Genomic DNA, 14725 nt, shown 5'->3' on the forward strand with positions numbered 1-14725 from the left:
TATAGCAAGAAGAAAAAACTGCCCACAACATGATTATCAGGGCTATCTTACTCTTCCCCATGCTCAGTTTATGGGTTTATCTGTTGTGCATAAAGAAAAGCAGCCATTACATTGCAGAAGTGGACTTAGCATTTGTTTTTGACATATTGCTCTCTTTCTTAATGAGTAATACATCAAAAAAAGTTCTTATTATTAATTTTTTAACATTGTGGTCATATTGATATATGGCTTATTTTTTATGAGTTTGTTTTTCTGTTTTCAGTTTGTGAACCCATCCCAAAAGTTGGAGGACTACCAACGCCAGAATCCCTAACTGATGCTATAGCAGACTCATCATCATCGCTTTCTAGCCCCAATGGAGGAGAAATAGCTGAGGGAGGTGGAGAGGCTCCTGCTTCTGCTCTTGATGCTGCTGCAGTTCCTACAGCTCTGGTATTGTTTGAATTGTATAGTCCAAATAATGCAGTTCTACTTAGCAAAACATTCTCCTATAAATTTAGACTCTCCTCACTTAGTGACGTACTCGTTTACCGATGACTCAGACTTGCGACTGGCTCTTTGACCATTATGCATACCTAAATAACGTATATTAGAACTGTTTTTCTCTATTCTGTTATTACAATATACAGTACACTGCTGTATAAACATTTAAAAATATACCAGAAATGTTATAAATGGTGTAAAGGTGATATTAAAACAAAATCAAAGATGGTTGACACAAACTCTCTACCATTATAGAATGCTCCTCACTTAGCGATGAATTTGTTTACCGACATGGTCTTAGGAACAGAACTCCATCGTTTAGTGAGGAGAGGTTTTACTGTATTTTATTTAACACTAGCCATCTCCCACCAAGTTAGTGACCCAAAAAAGAAACGCTTTTACCATCATTCACACAATCACTGTCTTGCCAGAGGCAAAAAGCAAATAATTGAGGTATTGTATCTCCTACATTGTACAATACTGTATTTAAACAAATGTAGTCATAAGCCAATAAACATAATAGAAGAGCTCCCTAAGCACCAGTTAAGTTTACATCCTGTCTCTCATGGTCATGAATGTTAAAGGAGATCACCAAAATGCCAGGAGAAATAAGTTGGTCACCATTTTTTGTCATAAAAAATATTAAGAAGTTTATCTTGAAATTTGATCGTTTTAATTAGTGTGGATTTTTTTTTTCAACAAACCGGCTGTATCCCACTTAGGCATGGTGACCTAAAAAGAAAAGCAAAAGTTTCTCTTTTTAAATTTAGTAATATATACAGTAGAAGGGGTTACTAGCACCTTGCTACCGGCATTTTATTCACCTCTTACGACACACATGGCTTACAGAGGAAGAATTCTGCTCCACTTCTCCATGGAGATAAGAGGAAATAAACAAGAACAATAACTAGTAAGAAAATAGAAGAAAACCCAGGTGGGTGTGTATATATATGCATGTACTTGTATGTGTAGTGTGACGTAAGTGTAAGTAGAAGTATCAGGATATACCTGGTATCCTGCATGTTTATGAGACAAAAAAGACACCAGCAATCCTTCCATCATGTAAAACAATTAAATGTTTCCATTTTACACTCAATTGGCAGGATGGTAGTTCCTCCCTGCGCAGTTTCTGTCTACCAACCTACTACCTAGGTGTGGATTTAACCCTTTCGGGGTCAGTCCCATAATATTACGGCTTTGAAGCCAGGATTGATCCTGTAATACTATGCCTGAATTCTAGTAGCTTCCAATCTTGTGGGAGAAAGCTGGTAGGCCTACATATGAGAGAATGGGTCTGTGTAGTCGGTGTGTGCAGTATAAAAAAATCTTGCAGCACACAGTGCATAATGAGAAGAAAACTGCAACTGTGTTTTTAGTGCAAAACAGCAACTTTGCAGTGAATTTTTGTATTGTTTTTATGGTTATATTCTTGGTTTCTTGGTTTCATTTGATAGAATGTAAGATATATTACAGAAAAAGAGATGATTTTGAATGGTTTACAGAAAAAAATTAGCTTGAAATTGAGCTCAAAGTAGAAAAAATGCTAGATTTTTGCCGAAGTCCAAGAATCAACTGGTGGGTTTAATATGTACTCACAAATGCACTGACATTATTCATACAATTATTACCATTATGCAGTAGTCTGAATAACAGTAAATCTTCTATTTTTTGTGTTAATAAAAATTCAAAATAAAAAGCAAGTGTAATAATATAAGAGGGGCCTGGAGACATGACTGATGAACAGAGAAAATTTTATTTTAGTGCCAGGAATGTTAACATTATTTATTCTGGAGCCTATTTTGAAATTGACCTTTCTTGAATTTTGTGTGAAATTGGCCAGATTTCTGATCATTTTAATTTTATTATTATTAACACACTGGGACTACTAAGGAACTACTCTAAGATAGTAAATGTGGTATTAAAACAGGTTATGGTAATTAAACAAGTATTTTTTTTTTATTTTTTTTTATTAACACACTGGCCGATTCCCACCAAGACAGGGTGGCCCGAAAAAGAAAAACTTTCACCATCATTCACTCCATCACTGTCTTGCCAGAAGGGTGCTTTACACTACAGTTTTTAAACTGCAACATTAACACCCCTCCTTCAGAGTGCAGGCACTGTACTTCCCATCTCCAGGACTCAAGTCCGGCCTGCCGGTTTCCCTGAATCCCTTCATAAATGTTACTTTGCTCACACTCCAACAGCACGTCAAGTATTAAAAACCATTTGTCTCCATTCACTCCTATCAAACACGCTCACGCATGCCTGCTGGAAGTCCAAGCCCCTCGCACACAAAACCTCCTTTACCCCCTCCCTCCAACCTTTCCTAGGCCAACCCCTACCCCGCCTTCCTTCCACTACAGACTGATACACTCTTGAAGTCAATCTGTTTCACTCAATTCTCTCTACATGTCCAAACCACCTCAACAACCCTTCCTCAGCCCTCTGAACAACAGTTTTGGTAATCCTGCACCTCCTCCTAACTTCCAAACTACGAATTCTCTGCATTATATTCACACCACACATTGCCCTCAGACATGACATCTCCACTGCCTCCAGCCTTCTCCTCGCTGCAACATTCATCACCCATGCTTCACAGTCATATTAGAGCGTTGGTAAAACTATACTCTCATACATTCCCCTCTTTGCCTCCAAGGACAAAGTTCTTTGTCTCCACAGACTCCTAAGTGCACCGCTCACCCTTTTCCCCTCATCAATTCTATGATTCACCTCATCTTTCATAGACCCATCCGCTGACACGTCCACTCCCAAATACCTGAATGCATTCACCTCCTCCATACTCTCTCCCTCCAATCTGATATCCAATCTTTCATCACCTAATTTTTTTGTTATCCTCATAACCTTACTCTTTCCTGTATTCACTTTTAATTTTCTTCTTTTGCATTTTTTTTTTTTTTTTTTTTTTTTTTTTTTCAACAAGTCGGCCGTCTCCCACCGAGGCAGGGTGACCCAAAAAAGAAAGAAAATCCCCAAAAAGAAAATACTTTCATCATCATTCAACACTTTCACCACACTCGCACATTATCACTGTTTTTGCAGAGGTGCTCAGAATACAACAGTCTAGAAGCATAAACATATAAAGATACACAACATATCCCTCCAAACTGCCAATATCCCAAACCCCTCCTTTAAAGTGCAGGCATTGTACTTCCCATTTCCAGGACTCAAGTCCGACTATATGAAAATAACCGGTTTCCCTGAATCCCTTCACTAAATATTACCCTGCTCACACTCCAACAGATCGTCAGGTCCCAAGTACCATTCGTCTCCATTCACTCCTATCTAACACGCTCACGCACGCTTGCTGGAAGTCCAAGCCCCTTACCCACAAAACCTCCTTTACCCCCTCTCTCCAACCCTTTCGAGGACGACCCCTACCCCGCCTTCCTTCCCCTATAGATTTATATGCTTTCCATGTCATTCTACTGTGATCCATTCTCTCTAAATGACCAAACCACCTCAACAACCCCTCTTCTGCCCTCTGACTAATACTTTTATTAACTCCACACCTTCTCCTAATTTCCACACTCCGAATTTTCTGCATAATATTTACACCACACATTGCCCTTAAACAGGACATCTCCGCTGCCTCCAACCGTCTCCTCGCTGCTGCATTTACCACCCAAGCTTCACACCCATATAAGAGTGTTGGTACTACTATACTTTCATACATTCCCTTCTTTGCCTCCATAGATAACGTTTTTTGACTCCACATATACCTCAACGCACCACTCACCTTTTTTCCCTCATCAATTCTATGATTAACCTCATCCTTCATAAATCCATCCGCCGACACGTCAACTCCCAAGTATCTGAAAACATTCACTTCTTCCATACTCCTCCTCCCCAATTTGATATCCAATTTTTCTTTATCTAAATCATTTGACACCCTCATCACCTTACTCTTTTCTATGTTCACTTTCAACTTTCTACCTTTACACACATTCCCAAACTCATCCACTAACCTTTGCAATTTTTCTTTAGAATCTCCCATAAGCACAGTATCATCAGCAAAAAGTAACTGTGTCAATTCCCATTTTGAATTTGATTCCCCATAATTTAATCCCACCCCTCTCCCAAACACCCTAGCATTTACTTCCTTTACAACCCCATCTATAAATATATTAAACAACCATGGTGACATTACACATCCCTGTCTAAGACCTACTTTTACCGGGAAGTAGTCTCCCTCTCTTCTACACACCCTAACCTGAGCCTCACTATCCTCATAAAAACTCTTTACAGCATTTAATAACTTACCACCTATTCCATATACTTGCAACATCTGCCACATTGCTCCTCTATCCACTCTATCATATGCCTTTTCTAAATCCATAAATGCAATAAAAACTTCCCTATCTTTATCTAAATACTGTTCACATATATGCTTCAATGTAAACACCTGATCTACACATCCCCTACCCACTCTAAAACCTCCTTGCTCATCCGCAATCCTACATTCTGTCTTACCTCTAATTCTTTCAATTATAACCCTACCGTACACTTTTCCTGGTATACTCAGTAAGCTTATTCCTCTATAATTTTTACAGTCTCTTTTGTCCCCTTTCCCTTTATATAAAGGGACTATACATGCTCTCTGCCAATCCCTAGGTACCTTCCCCTCTTTCATACATTTATTAAACAAAAGTACCAACCACTCCAACACTATATCCCCCCCTGCTTTTAACATTTCTTTTGCATACCCTACCAAATTCATCCACCAACCTCTGCAACTTCTCTTCAGAATCTCCCAAGAGCACAGTGTCATCAGCAAAGAGCAACTGTGACAACTCCCACTTTGTGTGATTCTTTATCTTTTAACTCCACGCCTCATGCCAAAACCCTCGCATTTACTTCTCTTACAACTCCATCTATAAATATATTAAAAAACCACGGTGACATCACACATCCTTGTCTAAGGCCTACTTTTACTGGGAAATAATCTCCCTCTTTCCTACATACTCTAACTTGAGCCTCACTATCCTCATAAAAACTCTTCACTGCTTTCAGTAACCTACCTCCTACACCATACACCTGCAACATCTGCCACATTGCCCCCCTATCCACCCTGTCATACGCCTTTTCCAAATCCATAATTGCCACAAAAACCTCTTTAGCCTTATATAAATACTGTTCACTTATATGTTTCACTGTAAACACCTGGTCCACACACCCCCTACCTTTCCTAAAGCCTCCTTGTTCATCTGCTATCCTATTCTCCGTCTTACTCTTAATTCTTTCAATAATAACTCTACCATACACTTTACCAGGTATACTCAACAGACTTATCCCCCTATAATTTTTGCACTCTCTTTTGTCCCCTTTGCCTTTATACAAAGGAACTATGCATGCTCTCTGCCAATCCCTAGGTACCTTACCCTCTTCCATACATTTATTAAATAATTGCACCAAGCACTCCAAAACTATATCCGCACCTGCTTTTAACATTTCTATCTTTATCCCATCAATCCCGGCTGCCTTACCCCCTTTCATTTTACCTACTGCCTCACAAACTTCCCCTACACTCACAACTGGCTCTTCCTCACTCCTACAAGATGTTATTCCTCCTTGCCCTATTCACAAAATCACAGCTTCTCTATCTTCATCAACATTTAACAATTCCTCAAAATATTCCCTCCATCTTCCCAATACCTTTAACTCTCCACTTAATAACTTTCCTCTCCTATTTTTAACTGACAAATCCATTTGTTCTCTAGGCTTCCTTAACTTGTTAATCTCACTCCAAAACTTTTTCTTATTTTCAACAAAATTTGTTGATAACATCTCACCCACTCTCTCATTTGCTCTCTTTTTACATTGCTTCATCACTCTCTTAACCTCTCTCTTTTTCTCCATATACTCTTCCCTCCTTGCATTACTTCTACTTTGTAAAAACTTTTCATATGCTAACTTTTTCTCCCTTACTACTCTCTTTACATCATCATTCCACCAATTGCTCCTCTTCCCTCCCGCACCCACTTTCCTGTAACCACAAACTTCTGCTGAACACTCTAACACTACATTTTTAAATCCACCCCATACCTCTTCGACCCCATTGCCTATGCGGTCGAAGAGGTATGGGGTAGGTTTAAAAATGGGTAGTTGAAATAGGTAAATGGGCAGTTTCTTGTACTCACTCGATAGAATAAAAATAGTTCTAGCAAAATAGCTATGAGCTTGGTCGACTGGAACAATGGAATTTGCCCAAAATAGGGCTCAAAGTCTGAAAAATCGCCGATGCATAAATATCGCCAAGGCTGCTAACGAGAACATAATTCCATAAGTTTTCTATCAAATTTCATGCTTTTGGTTTCATTACCTTCAGAAAAAGATTCTCAATCATTTCATGAGAAAAAATTATTTTTTTTTTTTTTAATTTTTTCGACTCTTGGAGCAAGTTTGCAAACGGGTCTTGACCCTCAAAAGGTTAATATTGATTATTTTAGATATTATGACTGGATATTTTAGCACTGAGTGAAACAGTGTTTGAAGGGTTAGAAGTAGTTAAGCAGTTAGCCCCTAAACTGTCCACAACCCTTAGATTGAAAGCCCTCTTTTGAAAAAAAAAAAATCCAAAGGTGATGACACCTAAAATGTTAAATTTGATGTAATACTTATGGAGGATTTAGAGTGGGTAGGGGATGTGTAGATCAGGTGTTTACATTGAAGCATATATGTGAACAGTATCTAGATAAAGGTAGGGAAGTTTTTATTGCATTTATGGATTTAGAAAAGGCATATGATAGAGTTGATAGGGAAGCAATGTGGCAGATGTTTTAAGTATATGGAATAGGTAGTAAGTTACTAAATGCTGAAAAGAGCTTTTATGAGGATAGTGAAGTAGGGGGTGTGTGGACCAGGTGTTTACAGTGAAACACATAAGTGTACAGTATTTAGATAAGGCTAAAGAGGTCTTTGTGGCATTTATGGATTTGGAAAAGGCGTATGACAGGGTGGATAGGGGGGCAATGTGGCAGATGTTGCAGGTGTATGGTGTAGGAGGTAGGTTACTGAAAGCAGTGAAGAGTTTTTACGAGGAGAGTAAGGCTCATGTTAGAGTATGTAGGAAAGAGGGAAATTATTTCCCAGTAAAAGTAGGCCTTAGACAAGGATGTGTGATGTCACCATGATTGTTCGATATATTTATAGATGGGGTTGTAAGAGAAGTAAATGCGAGGGTCTTGGCAAGAGGCGTGGCGTTAAAAGATAAAGAATCACACATAAAGTGGGAGTTGTCAGAGTTGCTCTTTGCTGATGACACTGTGCTCTTGGGAGATTCTGAAGAGAAGTTGCAGAGATTGGTGGATGAATTTGGTAGGGTATGCAAAAGAAGAAAATTAAAAGTGAATACAGGAAAGAGTAAGGTTATGAGGATAACAAAAAGATTAGGTGATGAAAGATTGGATATCAGATTGGAGGGAGAGAGTATGGAGGAGGTGAATGTATTCAGATATTTGGGAGTGGAGCGGATGGGTCTATGAAAGATGAGGTGAATCATAGAATTGATGAGGGGAAAAGGGTGAGTGGTGCACTTAGGAGTCTGTGGAGACAAAGAACTTTGTCCTTGGAGGCAAAGAGGGGAATGTATGAGATTATAGTTTTACCAACGCTCTTATATGGGTGTGAAGCATGGGTGATGAATGTTGCAGCGAGGAGAAGGCTGGAGTCAGTGGAGATGTCATGTCTGAGGGCAATGTGTGGTGTGAAAATAATGCAGAGAATTCGTAGTTTGGAAGTTAGGAGGAGGTGTGGGATTACCAAAACTGTTGTCCAGAGGGCTGAGGAAGGGCTGTTGAGGTGGTTCAGACATGTAGAGAGAATGAAGCGAAAGAGAATGACTTCAAGAGTGTATCAGTCTGTTGTGGAAGGAAGGCGGGGTAGGGGTCGGCCTAGGAAAGGTTGGAGGGAGGGGGTAAAGGAGGTTTTTTGTGCAAGGGGCTTGGACTTCCAGCAGGCATGCATGAGCGTGTTTGATAGGAGTGAATGGAGACAAATGGTTTTTAATACTTCACATGCTGTTGGAGTGTGAGCAAAGTAACATTTATGAAGGGGTTCAGGGAAACCAGCAGGCCGGACTTGAGTCCTGGAGATGGGAAGTACAGTACCTGCACTCTGAAGGAGGGGTGTTAATGTTGCAGTTTAAAAACTGTAGTGTAAAGCACCCTTCTGGCAAGACAGTGATGGAGAGAATGATGGTGAAAGTTTTTCTTTTTCGGGCCACCCTGTCTTGGTGGGAATCTGCCAGTGTGATAATAATAATAAAAAAAAAGTGAGGCTCAGGTTAGGGTGTGTAGAAGAGAGGGATATTACTTCCCGGTAAAAGTAGGTCTTAGTCAGGGGTGTGTAATGTCACCATGGTTGTTTAATATATTTATAGATGGGGTTGTAAAAGAAGTAAATGCTAGGGTGTTCGGGAGAGGGGTGGGATTAAATTATATGGAATCATATACAAAATGGGAAGTGACAGTTACTTTTTGCTGATGATACTGTGCTTATGGGTGATTCTAAAGAAAAATTGCAGAGGTTAGTGGCCGATTTTGGGAGTGTGTGTAAAGGTAGAGAGTTGAAAGTGAACATGGAAAAGAGTAAGGTGATGAGGGTATCAAATGATTTAGATAAAGAAAAACTGGATATCAAACTGGGGAAGAGGAGTATGGAAGAAGTGAATGTTTTCAGATATTTGGAAGTTGATGTATCAGCGGATGGTTTATGAAGGATGAGGTTAATCATAGAATTGATGAGGGATAAAAGGTGAATGGTGCATTGAGGTATATGTGGAGACAAAGAACATTATCTATGGAGGCAAAGAAGAGAATGTATGAAAGTATAGTGGTACCAGCACTCTTATATGAGTATGAAGCTTGGGTTGTGAATGCAGCAGTGAGGAGGCGGTTGGAGGCAGTGGAGATGTCCTGTCTAAGAGCAATGTGTGGTGCAAATATTATGCAGAAAATTCAGAGTGTGGAAATTAGGAGAAGGTGTGGAGTTAATAAAAGTATTAGTCATAGGGCTGAAGAGGGGTTGTTGAGGTGGTTTGGTCATTTAGAGAGAATGAATCAAAGTAGAACGACATGGAGAGCGTATAAATCTGTAGGGGAAGGAAGGCAGGGTAAGGGTTGTCCTCGAAAGGGTTGGAGGGAGGGGGTAAAGGAGGTTGTGTGGGCGAGGTGCTTGGACTTCCAGCAAGCGTGCATGAGCATGTTAGGAGTGAATGAAGACGAATGGTATTTGGGACCTGACGAGCTGTTGGAGTGTGAGCAGGGTAATATTTAGTGAAGGGATTCAGGGAAACCGGTTATTTTATATAGCCGGACTTGAGTCCTGGAAATGGGAAGTACAATGCCTGCACTTTAAAGGAGGGGTTTTGGGATATTGGCAGTTTGGAGGGATATGTTGTGTATCTTTATACGTATATACATGTACTTCTAAACTGTTGTATTCTGAGGACCTCTGCAAGAACAGTGATTATATGTGAGTGAGGTGAAAGTGTTGAATGTTGATGAAAGTATTTTCTTTTTGGGGATTTTCTTTCTTTTTGGGTCACCCTGCCTCGGTGGGAGACGGCCGACTTGTTAAAAAAAAAAAAAAAAGGAATTACATATGTGCAAGGTTGATCAGAGAGCACTTTCCGTAGTAGCAGTTTCACCCACTATGAGGCCTATTTTAGGCTAATTTCAGTTGTCAAACTGACCCTGTTTTGCTAATATGTGTTCTATATTTTTAATTGCTCATATGAAACTGCCCTTTAAACCATCAGAAATACTTTATTAAGAGCCCCTAAGTCAGTAATTTGGCCTATTTTACATTACTGTCAAAAAATCCAATTTAAAAAGAGTTCAAAACAAAAACTGTAGGTGTTCCAGCCACTAAAGCAATCTTCCAGCCACTTAAGCAACCTTAAAAGTGCTTGATGGTGCTGTGATTTAAAAAAAATTTTGAAATGATAAACCATTTTTGAAGGTGATGATACAAAAAAAATAATTAAAAATTTGAATGAAAATTTATGCAGCTGTGCAGGTGCAAAGTTGACAGTCGGGTGCATTTTACAAATCAGGGATTTCACCCAATTTGAGACCTATTTTAGTCAACCCATTGCTCAATTCGACCCAATCACTAGCTATTTTGCTAGTATGCCTTCCATTCTGAGTGCAAGAAAGTGCCTGTTCAGCTGCACAAAAGTAGTTAATTTGACCAATTTTACATAAAATTCAACAAATTCTAATTAAAAAAAAAAAAGAGTTCAAAATAAACACTATATGCATTTCAGCCACTAAAGCAACATTCCCTTTGTTCATTAATCATATCCCCAGGTCTCTCCTGTAAAACTTACCATCAAAATGGAGGGCACACAAAATCTAACTACATTATCCTATTTCTCGGCTAATAAAATATAACTAAGATTAACAGACCAAGGGAAAGAAGCCTTACCCTTTTTCAGGAAAATTGACAAAAATGGAATATTTTTCTCCATGTTGAGGCCTATTTCAAGCCACTGTTTGGCCAGAATCCGACCAAAGAGTTTTCCGTTTCACTAATACACCATTCTACTTAAAAATTTAGGACTTTGTTAAAAAAAAATCATCTGATCTCTCAATACTAACCAAATCAACCAAAACAATTTCAAATTAGTTATATTATGTGACCTCTAGTCTTTAAAACATCTGCCAATCCATGAAATATTGCTGCTTGAACCATTAATTGTAATATAGTTTTTATGATGTGCAACTTCAAGATTATTATTCTTATAAACCTTCACCTTGATTACCTCACATTAGTATTAAGATTAAATAAGATTGTAATAAAGTTAACCACTATTATCTTGTCTAGTTTTAAGTAGTTACTATGTATTAGGATTAGTATGCCTGAAATGCCCCAGCATGATAGTGGCTTTCTTTGTACTTAGCAAACAAAAATTGTAATTACACACCTTTACAAAGAAATAAATCTTTATCTTTATCTATATTCTGTTAAGAAACATTCATTAAAACGATTAGAAAACACCCTAGACAATGGCTCAGAATTGATGTTTTGAACCAAACAAAAGGTCAGAGTTTATTAGCTTTTCTAATCATGTACTGTGTGGACAGGATTTTTTTTTTGAACTGCTGTCACCTGCTGCAAAGACCCATTCACTCATGTCTACACCAAAATTTGCTGCTTACTGCATATTTGAGGGCACTGTGATTTATACATAGATTCTATGGTGCCAACACTGATCCCACTGATGTACTGACAGTTTAAGGGTTAAAGGAATTTAATAAAATATAAGTTAGAGCTAAACAGGGAGTCAGTTTTCTTTAATGAACAATAGTGGAAAGCAAAGAAAAGTTAGTAGTAATTTAATTCACTGTGGGAAAACTGCTGTTGTTCATGAGCTAGCTTTGACACATGCCAATTTGGTAGAAGTTACAATGAAGGGGACTTCTTTGGGAGGAAATTGTTAAAGTGGCTTCAAGGCATGAAACTTTCAACTGATGATATGGCCAATGTGGCAAAACACATTGTTATTAATATAATTTTGTTTGGTTTTTGCAGAGCTGTGGCACTAGTCCAGACAGTGAAGAAAGTGTACTTCTTCAGTTGGCTTCAGTTCCCTCGACTGGGTCTCTCTCCTCTCGTGCATCCAGGCTCTCACATTCTGCCATGAGCATTCTGGCAGCTACACTCACCACTAAAGCTGATGTTGTAAGATCATTACTAGCTTTTGTTTCAGTGATGTGACAGTAAGAAAGAAAAACCTATAACAAATGTCACCACAAATGATTTATCTGTATGTAATTAAAAGGCAATTTAAGCAGCAAAACGTTTATTTAACCTATTTCAAGTTATAAATACTTGCTGTGGATGAAATGTCATAAACTAAAGATTTTTCCTACTTAAAGTGTTTTTGAATTACCACTTGTTAGTTTATATCACTGTCTACTTTTTCTACCCTTAGCTTGTTGTATGTGACATTTATGTTATAGACCTATTTGCTTTTTCTTTTTATATCTCAAAGGTAATCTTCCAAAAAGTAGGGTGACCTGCTAAAACCCACTTTCATTATGGCTTTGTCAGCCACAGTGACAATCACACGCTCATTGAGTTTCTTAAAATACTAACAATGAAAATTGAGAACAAAAGCGAAAATTTTTATTTTCAGTCAGTATTTTTTTTTTTTTTTAAGATCGGCACAATTGATGAGAGGACAGTAATATTGCATTGCTGGTGGTATCTAGGAGTATTCGGTTATTCTATTATCATTAAGTCTACTATTTCCTTGATAATTATTCTTACCATAGATTTCATACAGTCTTGTGACTTTTATTATATAATTTTGATAAATTTATCTTTAATTGACTTTCCTTAATTTATTTTTCTCTGGCTGGCAGATATAAATGTGAGGCAAAAGTTCCAGTATTAATTTGATAATGTAGCTTGTAGAAATATTTCTTATTCATTACTTTTGACATTCTAGGTGTCAGAAGAAGCAGATGCCCCGGAAGATGAAATTGGTTCAAATGGGCTTGATGATTTCACAAGAAGACTCACTGAAGATGATGCTCGAGTTCTAGTGGATCTACTGAAGCTGGCTGTTGCTGGTCGAGCTGGTCCACGAGCTGCTCCTGCTATCACAAAAGTTTTGATAGGTGTGATAAGATAAAACTGAAAATTTATAGTGTTTATGTACTCTTTGAAAATGGAGATTTTACTGTAATATATTTCCAAGTAAATTTAAACATTAGTAAAATATGTTCTTTGTTTAAAATGTGGTTTCCCTTAACAGTTCTAAAACCCCATTAACTCTAGAGCTAATAATGTTAAACCTTAATATCCACATATTTCTGGCAAGACAACTGTTGAATGAATGATAGTGAATGATGAGTATTTTTATTTAGGACACCCTTTTTCAGTGGAAAACATCTGATGTGTAAAAAAGAAACTATATATTGAGGGAATATGGACAAATTAAATGTATTGGATTTGTCAGCAGATGGATCTGTGAAATTGATTAAGAGAAACAGGTAGGTAGTGTGTTAAGGCATCTCTGGAGACAAAGAACTTTATCCATGGAGGCAAAGAAAGGAAAACATACAAGGATATAGTAGTACTAACACTTATATGGGTGTGAGGCATGTGTTTTAAACATTGTGGTGAGGAGGAGACTGGAGGTAGTGGAGATGTTATGTTTTAGGGTAATACAGGAGGGCTCCGCTTTATGGCGCTTCACTAATACGGACATTTAAGATTATGACCAAAAATTTGTTTATACATCTCCTTGATTTGCTTTTACAGCATCCACACAAAACTATGTTTGTTTACATCCTCTGTGAGCTCTGCGTCTCTTGAGTACGGAAACTTCAAAATTTCAAGTGTTTTCAAGTTATTGCGTATGCTATGTATACTCTGATAATTGCACTTACGTGTACCTGTACCTAAATAAACTTACACACTGTGCTGGCATGCAGGTACACATTAACCTCTTAACTGTCCAAATGCAGATCTATGTTCTTACCGCTGGCACTCCAAATGTAGATTTACGTTTTATTTTTCTTGCCTCCAAATTTGGCACAATTGGCCTGACATGCCTGGTCAGCATAGAATGACTCTTAACCCTTGGTGTGTGCAGTATTAAAAAAATCTGGGACAACTTAGTACCTTGTGGGAGCACCAGATCAATTGAGCACCAGTTAGAGCAAACAGCACGGCAAATACCAAGGATTTACTGATGTCATGTTACATTAACACTCCCCTTTTAAGAGGAAAGTGATGTTGACCCTGAGTTTAGTGACTTTGAGGTGGATGTGGCCACAAGTGGTTGCGGAAATATCAAAAACCTCAATAATATCCCATATGCAACATTTGTGCAACATCCTTTCAATTTTGGTACAGCTGGTAGTGTCATACTGCCAGAATGTCTTATAACCTAAGCCCTAAGTAAAAAGGAACAATTCTGGAATGTGTAATACATGTTCGGCAGGCTGGCTGGCTGAGTGGCTGTCTCTATCTCTGTCTGTCTGGCTGTATCTGTCTCTGTCTATGTCTTTCTCTCTATCTTTATCTCTATCTCACAGGAACACATACATAAATACAATTATGCATAGTGTAAATTACCTAGGATAACCCAAAAAAATCTAGACAAATTGCTACACTGTACTTGGCTGACCAGCTGGCTGGCTGGCAGCTGACTGGCTGATTGGCTGTCTCTATCTCCATCTGTCTGGCTGTACAGTGGTAC

General features: G+C 38.3%; 1 protein-coding gene across 1 annotated transcript in view; it reads left to right on the forward strand.

Moving 5' to 3' along the window:
• Window positions 1-205: 205 nt before the first annotated feature.
• Window positions 206-14725, forward strand: part of LOC138851793 (E3 ubiquitin-protein ligase HERC2-like) — a 53403-nt gene continuing 38883 nt past the window's right edge. Inside the window, exons 1-3 of the mRNA XM_070081268.1 lie at window positions 206-432; window positions 12043-12192; window positions 12965-13136. Of these exons, the coding sequence (XP_069937369.1) occupies window positions 12151-12192; window positions 12965-13136 (214 nt within the window). The 5' untranslated portion in view covers window positions 206-432; window positions 12043-12150. The remainder of the gene's footprint in view (window positions 433-12042; window positions 12193-12964; window positions 13137-14725) is intronic.

The sequence above is a fragment of the Cherax quadricarinatus genome, chromosome 6 (genome assembly GCF_038502225.1).
Source record: "Cherax quadricarinatus isolate ZL_2023a chromosome 6, ASM3850222v1, whole genome shotgun sequence".
In the NCBI taxonomy this organism is placed as follows: domain Eukaryota; kingdom Metazoa; phylum Arthropoda; class Malacostraca; order Decapoda; family Parastacidae; genus Cherax; species Cherax quadricarinatus.